We start from the raw sequence: 11,504 nt of genomic DNA, 5'->3' as shown, positions 1-11,504 counted from the left end.
GTCCCTCGGCTACACCTGGGCCGTGGCACGGCTCGTGACTCAGGGCTCCCCCTCGTCCTATCCAAGCGTTCTTTTCTTCAGGTGGTCCCAAGCCTAGAAGGGCGAGAAGCCATTCTCCAGGGATGGGAGGAAGGCTCTCCGTGAGCGGGCAGAGACGCCTTATTGGCGGGTCCTGTGGCGAAGTAAGGCCGTGGGATGGTCCTAGACCCCGGCCACGCTGAGCTCTTCCACGTTTTACGTGCAGGGGTGGGGTGAGAGGGAAGACCCCGGCCTCTCTGCCAGGCCGGGGCAGGGGTCGTGTCTGTGTCCCGCACTCTCCTTGCGGGACCCAGGGTGCAGGAGGCGGGGGGGGGCACACGGGGCGTGGTCTGGCGGAGGCGGCCCCCTCTCCCTGGCTCTTCGCTCGCGCAACGCCAAAGGCCCCCTCCGTCCCCCAGACCAGCGCCCTCTTGGACATCTCTCCCAGCCTCGCGCGCCTCCTCCGGCCGCCGCCGAGTGCTGCCAGGCTCCCTGAGCTGCGCGTCCACCTGGCCTGCAGGCCGCGGCTGGCTGGCAGGCAGGCAGGCAGGCAGGGAGGTTGCCCCGCCCCCGCTCTCCAGGCCGGGCAGCGCCGGATCCTTCCGCCTGCCTTGCGTGGGTTCCGGCTGCCTCGGGCACCGCTGCGGGGCTCCGCCGGGGAGGCGGCGGCGGCGGCGGCGGCCTCTTCTCCTCCTCCTCGTCCAGCACCAGGCCAGGTGAGTGGGCCCGGCGGCGGCGGTGGCGGCGCCTGCCTCTCGGGAGGCTCGCTGGACGTCGAGGCGAAGGGCCTGGCAGGGCAGCTCCTTTCGGGCGGGGGCACCCACTGCCCGCTCCTCCGCTGGCGGGCGCCGTGGCTGGTGGCGCGCCGTGGAGTGGTGGCGCGTGCGCTCCGCCGGGCGAGGAGGCCGAGGCGCGCGCTGCCCTTGCGTGGCTCCGGTTGCTGAGGCGCGCTGGGGTGGGCCGGGCTCGGCCGCGCCTCCCCCCGGGGCTTCCAGGGGGCCCGCCTGGCCGCCCGTGGCGCCTCCGTGGGTCCGGGACGCCGCGTCGAGGAGGGCCCCGTGGGCGCCGCGAGCTGGGCGCTGAGCCGGGGCAGGCGCAGCACCGGCCGGCGTGCGGGGCGACGCGGGTCACGGCTGGGGGTGGGGGCCCCCGCTCCGGGTCACGTCGAGGAGCCGGGGTGGGCCGTGCGGTGTGACCGGCTGGCTTGCTTGCAGATGCTCCCGCGGGCAGCCCCGGGATGAAGCTGAAGAAGCAGGTGACGGTGTGCGGGGCAGCCATTTTCTGCGTGGCCGTCTTCTCCCTCTACCTGATGCTGGACCGCGTGCAGCACGACCCTGCCCGGCACCAGAATGGGGGCAATTTCCCCAGGGTGAGTCGTGGGCACGCAGCGGGCGGGGCCTCCTGCCCAGGCCTCTTGCGGAGGCGGCCGGCCGGCACTGGAGGCCAGGCGGGGCCTGCGCGGGGCGGTCAGGCAGGGCTGCTGCTGGCAGCCCTGGCAGCAATGGCTGTGCCTGCCTGGACCTCTCCAAGCCCGTGGTCCATGGGAGGGCGCTCGGGGGGGGGGCACTTTCTAGAGACCCCCTGGTCCCTTGTCCCTCCTTCCTAATGACCAGGTCCTGCTGCGGAGAGCCGCACCGGTCCCTTTCAAGTTAAAGGCCCCATCCGTACTTCCACAAGCAGGGAGACGGCCGGCCTGCCCAGTGGCTCCGCTGCCATGGGGCAAGGCAGGGGAAGGCAGATAGGGAAACCCTCTACTTGCTGTCTCATCTTTTTGTGTGTGTGTGTGTGTCCCCGTCCCCCCCCCCCCCCCCGCCACATCCCCAGAGCCAGATCTCAGTGCTGCAGAACCGAATTGAGCAGCTGGAGCAGCTCCTGGAGGAGAACCATGAAATCATCAGCCACATCAAGGATTCTGTTCTGGAGCTGACAGCCAATGCCGAGGGGGCGCCTGTAGTGCTGCCTTTCCACATGCCCAACGGCTCCTGGATCCTGCCCCCTGAGAGCCGGCCCAGCTTCTACTCCGTTTCTTCTCAGGACTGTCAGTTTGCACTGGGGAGCAATGGCCACAAGGCAGACTTACAGGTGAGGCTGGGGTGGACTGACTGGGCGACGGAGGCGAGTCAAGGCAAATAGGACAACCTCTGAGAGCTGGGTGGGCCAGTGGGAGAGATGAGTTGGTAGCAGAGTCCTGAGGATGCACCTGTGATGGAGGCAACTGGGGGGAGGTGGGCAGGTGATCCATGAAGGAGACAGTTCCCTTGCTAAGTCTTCCTTTCCCAGATGTTGGCTGTCTCTGCGTTACTCCCATATGACAACCAGGATGGTGGGGTGTGGAAACAAGGTTTTGATATCAGTTATGAGCCCCACGAATGGAACACGGAGCTGCTGCAAGTATTTGTGGTACCTCATTCCCACAATGACCCAGGTAAGCAAGTGGCAGTCAGGATTTCCACCTGCTTGGCGGGAGGCACAGTTGTGCCAGACCTTGGTGCCTGCTGTACCAGAGCTAATGGCAAAATAATATAATCATGTTCCTCTGCCCAAGCACAGCAACGGAGTTGACAGGACGGCAACAGCTGCAGGAACGAAAGTGAAGGCAGTAATGCTGACAGTCTCAGGCACCAGGCACTAATCGTGAGGTCACATGCCAACGATGCCCTGCATTTAGCCATACGGAAAAGTGCCATTCATGTAAGACAGCAGCCAATGAGAACCCCCGACCCGCCACACATACACACACGATGCACAAGCAGCAGCCAGAGAGAGAGAGAGGCCACAACCCTTCCCCAAAGCAGACCAAAGAGAGGAGTAACTGATGCCTGTAGCTTATGGACAGGGGGTGAAATCCCCTGACTGAACACACACCAAGAGCCGGCACCCTGCCACTCTTTTGCCATGCAAACAGATGAGGAAGGAAGGAGTACTACTGCAGCACACAGCCAGCTCTGCCGTCCAATGGACAGGAAGGTCTGTGGCGAACCCATAATTGTATTGGCAGCTATATGAGGGGAAATGGCTCCCTGCAAGGGAGGGAGCTACAAAGACGAGAGAGTGTGGATGCAGCCATTTATAAACTGGGTGAGAGGGCGGCTGGGCAGGTGAGGGGCCACCAGCACAGCACGGAGAGCCTGCCTGCCTGGCCTCCCTCCTGGTCTGCCACATTGCTGCCATCACTGGGTGGCCTAAGCTCCCTCCCACCACCTCTAGGGTTATTGCCGCAATCCTTCGGGTGGGGGGATTGGAGAGGATTGCCCTCCTCTGCGCCCCTGTTGTTACTCCCATTCTGCTGCCCCAGTGTGGCTACTTCTCTGGTCTGGTAAGCAATTGATCAGGTCAAAGAACAGCAGGGAGGCAAAGCAGGTGGAGAGTTCTGGAGCTTTGGGAAGAAGTTGACTGTGAGGACAGTGTCCGTCCGTCCCCATCCCCTACCCCCAGCATGTCACAAAATGTATGCAGCCAAATATTGGGGTAAGCTTATGGAAATGGGAGAGGCTGGTATCGACTCCACACACTTCTGAGGGAAAGAGGAGGATCCGCCTTTGCAGCATCAGTCACTCTGTGGCCAGGCAGCCATGGCGTGAAGTAAACCCCCCACCCCCCACCAGGGCTGAGGCACATGGCTGACTGCCTGGTTGAAGCTGCAGTGTGCTCTTTGGCCATCATGAAAACAGATATTGCTGTCCTCACCAGGGGCCTATCGCGCTGCCTTTTGCTCCTGCAACTGGAGTTGCACTATGCAGCATGACATGTCCCTTTGCACATCCTTGCATCTTGCAGGCCAACACAGCACAGAACCACCTTCAGTACAGGTGATTGCTCTTCAGGGGAGAGACTGAGCTCCTTTCCCTTTCCCAGGGACCATGCAATATTCCAGGGCTCCGTGGTCAATTGGCTGCCACACAAGATGCCATTGCATCCCTAATCCCATGCAGAAGGACTCACCTGAAAGGCTTTTGTTGCCAACTTCCCTAGGTATGATGTCGTGGGAAATGTGTTCTTCTAGCAAGAGAACACAATCCAGGGCTTCTGGAACCCTTTGATGGATTTTCCCACTGAGCTCACTTCCCAATAGATCAGTGAGTGTCATTCCACCTCTTCTGACATGCAGTGCCTGATCTCTCGTGGGTGCAGTGCCCAGACTTTATCTGGATTTTGGAAATGAATCCTCCTTCAGTGTATCGGCACAAGAGTACACGGATGTGCCGCGCATAATGTTTTGGAAGTCATGAATGCGTGAATGCCGTCTTCCCTTCTGCTGCACAGGTTCCCTCTTCTGTTTTGTGCCAACCTGACTTGGAGGGTCCTTGTTGACCCTTACTGACAAGGCTTTCCCTCCTTGTGCCAGAGGCCATGACCACAAGGGGAAAGCGACTGGGCTGAATGGCAGAAGAAGGTACCTAGCATAGGTGGGCTGCCGAGATGAGCCGGGGTTGGGGGTGGTCTGAGACTGGCTTCTGTCTCTCAAAGGAACTGCTATCCATTGTCTGCTGCCCTGGTAGCAAGTGGCCTTCCAAGGCTGTCCTCGCTGGCCAAGGGAGATGAAGGGTGCGATAGAATGTGTGCTGCATGCTAACGGGTGGAACTGAAAGCAGATCATCCCCTAATGCTCGCTGGTGCCTCAACGCTTTCCTTGAAGCAGCGCTGCACTAGTGTGAGGATCTCATTGTTGCCCCCTTTTGAGAGGAAGCTGAGGAGGGTTCAAGGTTGGGGGACATGTTACATGACCATGGGCTTCCTCGGTGCAACAGATAGGACAGTTTTGCCCCCACTCCTTCCCAGTATGTACTGCAACAGATACTTGTGATGCTCAGTGCATCTTTACATGAATGCTAAACTCTGGGAATGTCTGGGACTCCAGGTTTTAGCAGCATCACACTGACAGATCTTCCTGGACTCCAGGCTTGATGGGTGCGGCTGGCTTTTGGGTAGGTGTTATGACGGGTGGAGAGCAGTCAGCAAAGTAGCTCATCACCTGTACTTCTCCCAACAAGTGGTGGGTTACCACCAGAAGCTGTGACTCCTGATGCCCATTGACCTGCCTGGCCATATAGGCCAATGCCACTGAACTTGCCTTCAGCACGATGAAGATGCACTTCCATTGTCTATACTATATGAGGGGGACATGTGACATAGACCTCAAAGCCTAGGTAGTGGTGGTGGTGCAGCCAGTGCTACATAACTTCATGATGAGGCAGAAGCAGCCAGTTGTATTAATGGGCCCAGTTCTGGACACCCTCAAGGTGCTAAACCCCACCAAGGCCAAGCGAGACTACTGTGGGGGTGTTTTTGTGATTGAGGGGGAGCACACAGGTGCTAGATGGGAGTGGGTGGCCACATCCTTTCCCTCTGCACCAGCAGAACCCTCTCCAAACCCTGAGGAGGGTATCCCTGAGAGAATGTGTTCTGCTTTCACCACATTTCTTACTTCCTTATTTTGCCACTTGGGGCAAAAAGCTTGCTGGGAGCTTGGGCCTGGACCTGCTGGTCACCCCCGTTCTTTATGCAGGGAATCGCCATGGCCCACCAGCAATAGACCCCCTGCCTGAGAGGACCTTGTGTGCGCCATATGCATAGGAACAGCTGACCTCATATGTGTGCTTGCTGATCACATGCAGCATCGCTGGCAGGTGCATGGTGGAGGAAGAAGCAGCAGGCCTGAGTTCACCCTCTTGGAGGCTGCCAGGCAGTGTGCCATGGCACAGGACCCTGTTTGAAAGGATGTGGTTCAATCCTCCCTTGAGCAGCTGTCTGCATGATGTTGGTGCTCTCTCAGCTGGGCTGGCTTTCTCACATGGTGCACTGGGCAGCCCATCTACCCCATGTGCTCAAGAGCACCCTGTAACGAGGAAAGGGTTTGGGGAGGGAAGTGTAAACAATTGGCCTCACCTGTGTGGACACAAGGCTTTATCCTGGCTGATGGAAGTCACAAGGGACTGAGGTGTTTGTGGCTCTGGCTGCCATCTGAGTGTTTGGCAGTGCTGGTGTGTGTTTGCTCCTGGGCAGTGCTGCAGTGCTCCTGAGTGCTCTCCACTTTGGGGCTGCAGTGTGTCCCCGCAAAGGGACCTTGGCCAGCTAGCCCCATTCCATGTACAAGATGTAACTGCAGCATCCCATCCAGCCTCTGCTGAGATGTCTCCAGCTAAGGAGAACCCACCATCTCCCAAGGCAACGTGTTCTGTCAAATGGCTTGTACTGTTACAGAGTTCGTCCTCATCTGCATCCCTGTGATTACCACCAAATAGTCGTAGTCTTTTCTCTGGAGAAACAAAGAACCAGTGTGCCCCATCTTTTGCATGACAGCCCTTCAGATGCTTGAAAACCACAATCGTGTCTCCCTGTAATCTGTTCTCTAGGCTAAACCTACCCAGCTCTTTCAACTGTTCCTTGTAGGAATTTATTTCAGGATCCCTCACCATTCTGGTGACATTCCTCTGGACATGCTCTAATTTGTCATTGTCCTTAAAATATGGCAGCCAGAACTGGACACAGTACTCTTGGAAGGACTGGAAAAGGTTAAAGGGTCAAAATAATATGTTTATTACCCACCTCTCTCTCTGGATCGAGGTGGGAAACAACACTAAATACAATATACATAAAATTAGTTAAAAGAGCATATAAAACCAATACAATATTAAAATAATCACAGCATCTTAAAATTCTTCGGTCTAAAATTCATCTGGGTGGGCCTACTGGAAGAGACTAGTCTTTACGGCCGTCTTAAACACAGCATTAAGCTGACGATTCTTCTCCAGCAGGCCATTCCACAGTCTGAGGGCAGCAGAAGAAAAGGTCCTCTGGGTAACAGTTGCCAGCCTAGTTGTGGCTGACTGGAGTAAATCCTTCCCAGAGGACCTGAGTGTGCAGGGCAGATTGTATGGGAGAAGGCAATCCTGCAGGTCACCTGGACCCAAACCAGGTAGGGCTTTAAAGGTAATAGGAAAAGGAAAGGAACCTCTCGTGCAAGCACTGAGTCATTGCTGACTCTTGGAGGGACGCCAGCTTTTGCTGACGTTTTCTTGGCAGGCCTTATAGCGGGGTGGTTTGCTGTTGCCTTCCCCGGCCATTATTACCTTTCCCCCAGCTAACTGAGTTTTATACTTTGCCCGGAAACTAATTGGCAGTCAGTGAGGAGATGGTTGTTATATGGTCACCCCTGGATGTACCGGTGACCAACCTGGTTGCCATATTTTGCGCTAGTTGAAGTTTCCAGGCTAGGCACAAAGGTAGCCCTATGTAGAGTGCATTGCAGAAATCGAGCCTCGAAGTTACCAGCGCGTGCACTACCAAATTTAGGTCTTCCAGCTCTAGTAAGGGGTGCAGCTGGTGTATCAGCCGAAGCTGATAGTAGGTACTCCTAGCTGTTGCATCTATCTGGGCTGTCATTTGGAGTGACGCACCCCCAAGCTGCGAATACAGCCTTTCAGGGGGAGTGTAACCCCATCCAGAACTTTTTGACACACCTCCAAACCCAGGTTAAAAACATTTCAGACCTCAGAGCCTGCCTCAGCTGGGCTCCACCCTTCTCTGGCCACAAAACCAGATAAATCAACTGATATGCAGGCAATGTGATGCGCATGGTAGAGGTTGTGATTCTAAGCCCTCCCACTGAGATGTGAGACAATAAAGAGGTCTACTGTGTAATCCACAAAGCTTTATTCAGCAAATCAACATATCTCCATACCTGAAGGAAGGAGATTTCCTCTAAGATTAATTGGGCTGACTAAGCTAGGCAGTTGCTCTTAACTAAAAGACAGCATCCCCCCCCCCCCAACTACTTTAGCTCGGGGACTGTTTTTCTCAAGAGTTCTTTGGTGCTTGCAACTCTGCTCGCTTGACCCTGTGGCAGAGACTGGGATCTGTCAACTCTGAAGTCCCCTCCCTCTCTGACAGTGGCTGAGTTCCCAGGGACCATGGAAGGATGGACTCTCTCTAATAAACTCTTGCAAAGATTCATCCTTGACTCCTAAAGAGTCTTGGAGGATCTCTTCCCCCACTTCTGGTCCTGGCTGGTAAATTTCTAGTCCTCCTTCAGATTCTGCATCTGATTGACTGAAACCCCTCCCCTCACGCGAGGGAGAACAAGCTTGATCCTGGCAGTACAGCACTCCAAAAAACAAAACAAATGGCCACTAGTAGCGCATCCAGTTTATAATTTTTAATAGATCATTTTAAAATTTTAAACTCTAAAAGCCATATACCGACCTGTGGGAAGGATTCCGAGGGAGGCAGGGACCACAGCGGTCTTCCTGTCCTCAGGGCCATCTTCCACCAACTGCTCTGGGGGAGGGATCCTGATCTATTTATTTTACTTTTATTTGTTAGTATTTATTGTGGTTTCACTATTTTTATGTGGTGCATGTAAATTGCCTTGGTAGGATGTATATCCTAAAAGGCAGTGTGTAAATTACTGTAATAAATAATAAAATGAATACAATCTAAGGGTTTAAAATCAGAATTGGTTCAAGCTTCACAAATACAGGGAAATGGAAGCTAATATTTATGTTCATTATTAGTATTCGTATTAATAATTATAATTATTAAACTTACATTTTTTTTAAAAAAAACTTTACATAACTTTACATAAAACACACAACCAGTATACAAAGGAACATTGAGTAATCATCCATAAAAGAGAAATCCAAGAATGATTAAGAACTCATCATATGCTGTTAAATGCTTGAGAAAAGAGATAGGTTTTAACGCTGAAAAGATAATAATGTTGGTGCCAGGTGGGCCTTGTTGGGGAGATCATTCCACAATTGGGGGCCACCTTTTAGAAAGCCCTCTCCTGTTGCCGCCTTCTGAGCCTCCCTCAGAGGAGGAACTTGGATGCTGAGTGTAAGATATGAGTAGTTTCATTTTGAGAGAGGCATTCCATCATGTATTGCTGTCCTGAGTTTTGTAGGGCTTTATAGGTTAAAACCAATACCTTGAATCGAGCTTGGAAGCATATAAGCAGCCAATGCAATTGGGCCAAAATTGATCTACTATGTTCAGACCTTCTTATACCTATTATAAGTTGCTGTATTTTCCACAAACTGCAGCTGCTGAACCATCTTCTAAGGCAGCCCGATGTAGAGTGCATTGCAGTAATCTTACTTGGAGGTTACCAGAGCACAGACAACTGAAGCTAGGTTATCCCTGTCCAGATAAGGGCCGTTGCTGGGCCACCAGCTGGATTTGGAAGAAGGCACTCCATGCCACTGAGGCCCCTGGAGCTCAAGTTACAAACATAACTCAATAAGAGCACCCAAGCTGTGAACCTGCTCCTTCAGGGGAGTGCAACTTCATCCAGATCAGGTTGAGGGCCCTCCATCTGGTCAGAAGAACCACCCTCTAGCAACATCTCAGTCTTGTCTGGATAGAGGTTCAGTTTATTAGCCCTCAACCAGTCCATTGTCGCAGCTGGGCACCAATGCCTTAACAGAGGTGCCCAATGATCCGTAATGATGTTGTGTCACAAATTGTGCTCCCTTACAAGTTACCCTCCATGCAGCCACATTTTTCCTTGGTCTTTCAGGCCCAAATCCAGATGGGGAGGATGGAATGCCTGAGGCCAGCAAAGATGACCCTGTATTGTCTTATGAAGCACCTGAGCCTTACTATATTGCTAGAGGAATTTTCCTGTGAGTTGAATCATACCTATTTGTTGCTTGTAAGCAAGCACAATTTGTGACATTGCACAACAGCATTACCAGTCATGGGGTATGTCTGTTAAAGCATCTGCCTTAGCTCCCAATGTCCTGGATCTCGAGCTTGAGCCAACATGAGATAACCTTAACTGGTGTTTTGAGTATTGAATTTCCCTGGTTTTTAAAAAGGAAACATTATTACAGTGTTCTAATCCCCACCACACACAAACTACATACACAAACAACACACACACACACACACACACACACACACACACACACACACACACAAATATGTAATTAACTGGATAGATATTACAAATGAATAGATCTGTCCCTGTATGTTTAGAAAAGTTTCACTCTGAATAAGCCTGCACTGGATTCCAGCATAACCTTTTCTTTCTCCCTGTCATAGAATCATAGAATAGCCGAGTTGGAAGGGGGCTATATGGCCATCGAGTCCAACCCCCTGCTCAATGCAGGAATCCACCTTAAAGCATCCCTGACAGAGGGCTGTCCAGCTGCCTCTTGAAGGCCTCTAGTGTGGGAGAGCCCACAACCTCCCTAGGTCATAGGTTCCATTGTCGTACTGCTCTAACAGTCTTCTTTTCCCTCACTTCTTCAGTGTTAGGCAGAATGATTCTCAATGCCCTTGAAGTTACTCCACTGTTGTCTCAATTGATAGTTTCCAGGTACTCTTCTCCCACTGTCAAAAAGAACTGCACTGGGCATGCTTGTCATATGTCAAACATTAGGATTCTAAAATCTCAAGTTTCCACAGATAGAGAAAGCTCTCCTTTGCAGATAGCTGAGCTCAAATTGGGACTTTATGGGCTTGGGGGGGTGGAGAAACAGATTGGGGAGAGAATGACAGATTTGAGAGAGAAGGAAGATTTTGCAGTGGTTGGTACAAGGCACTTGTGTAGCCCAGGGGCTAGCCAAGCCAGTATGCTTGGTCTAACTTCTCAAAATTCGGCACACAATAGGAAAGCAGATAAAGAGGGTGGAGGCTACAATTTGTAGGCAAAGGACACCCAGAAAATAGAATAAAGTCTGAATGTTACCTTTTGCTGGATCCTCCTGAAGATGGAGCTAGGGGAACCTTGAAAAAGTCTGGGAGGGGGTCACCACTTCAGTGAAAGTGGGGTCTTAGGTGGCCAAAACTAGTGGTTCTGGGGGAATGGATTGATGAGGCTGTCTGGCAGAACCCTGGGTCCCATGGCTTGAGAGGGATTTCAGCCAAAAGAGTAAAGCCGGCTGATGCAACGAGGAACCCTGGGTTTCCATTCACCATGGTAGAGGTGGTACTGAACCTATGGAGGCCAGAAACACTGAGCCTTTGAGCCTGGGGTTTTAACAACAAGCAACATACCTGGGCAAAATGAATGCTGGAAGAACACTTCTTTTGACACTTTGACGGTCAGTCGTTTAACTTTAATCACCACGCTTCTAAGTAATTATGTAACAATTTGGAGATATGTGACTTTTTACCCTGGATATATTTATGCCTACTTCCTGATTAATGTGGCTAATCTGTGAGGCAATTTTTAGTTTAAGGCCTTAGCTAGACCTAAGGTTTATCCCAGGGTCGTCCCTGCCTGCTCCCTGGATCCCCTGTGTGTCATTTACATGAACAGGGATGACCCCGGGACAAACCTTAGGTCTAGCTAAGGCCTTAGTAAGAGATAGTGCTGAACCTTAACTCCATGTGCCCCACCTGCTAATGACTTACTGAAGCTTTTCTCCTTTCAAGTGGACATGCAAGCCTGAGTTTTGGGTGGGGTATGTATGTTAGTCTCTCACTGCTCATTTTCCATGCCAGTGACCTCTTGGACTTGGTGCTTCCTTTCCTAA

At 52.7% G+C, this 11,504-nt stretch overlaps 1 protein-coding gene across 4 annotated transcripts in view; it reads left to right on the top strand.

Annotated features, from left to right (window-relative positions):
- The first annotated feature begins 1,232 nt into the window (after positions 1-1,232).
- MAN2A2 (mannosidase alpha class 2A member 2) overlaps positions 1,233-11,504 on the top strand; it is a 29,312-nt gene continuing 19,040 nt past the window's right edge. For all 4 annotated transcript variants that reach the window (XM_063142748.1, XM_063142751.1, XM_063142749.1 and 1 more), the window contains exons 1-3: positions 1,233-1,387; positions 1,843-2,100; positions 2,299-2,443. In XM_063142748.1, the coding sequence (XP_062998818.1) occupies positions 1,256-1,387; positions 1,843-2,100; positions 2,299-2,443 (535 nt within the window). In that variant the 5' untranslated portion in view covers positions 1,233-1,255. The remainder of the gene's footprint in view (positions 1,388-1,842; positions 2,101-2,298; positions 2,444-11,504) is intronic.

The sequence above is a fragment of the Elgaria multicarinata genome, chromosome 16, assembly GCF_023053635.1.
Source record: "Elgaria multicarinata webbii isolate HBS135686 ecotype San Diego chromosome 16, rElgMul1.1.pri, whole genome shotgun sequence".
Taxonomy (NCBI): Eukaryota; Metazoa; Chordata; class Lepidosauria; order Squamata; family Anguidae; genus Elgaria; species Elgaria multicarinata.
This window is presented reverse-complemented; position numbering and strand designations above follow the sequence as displayed.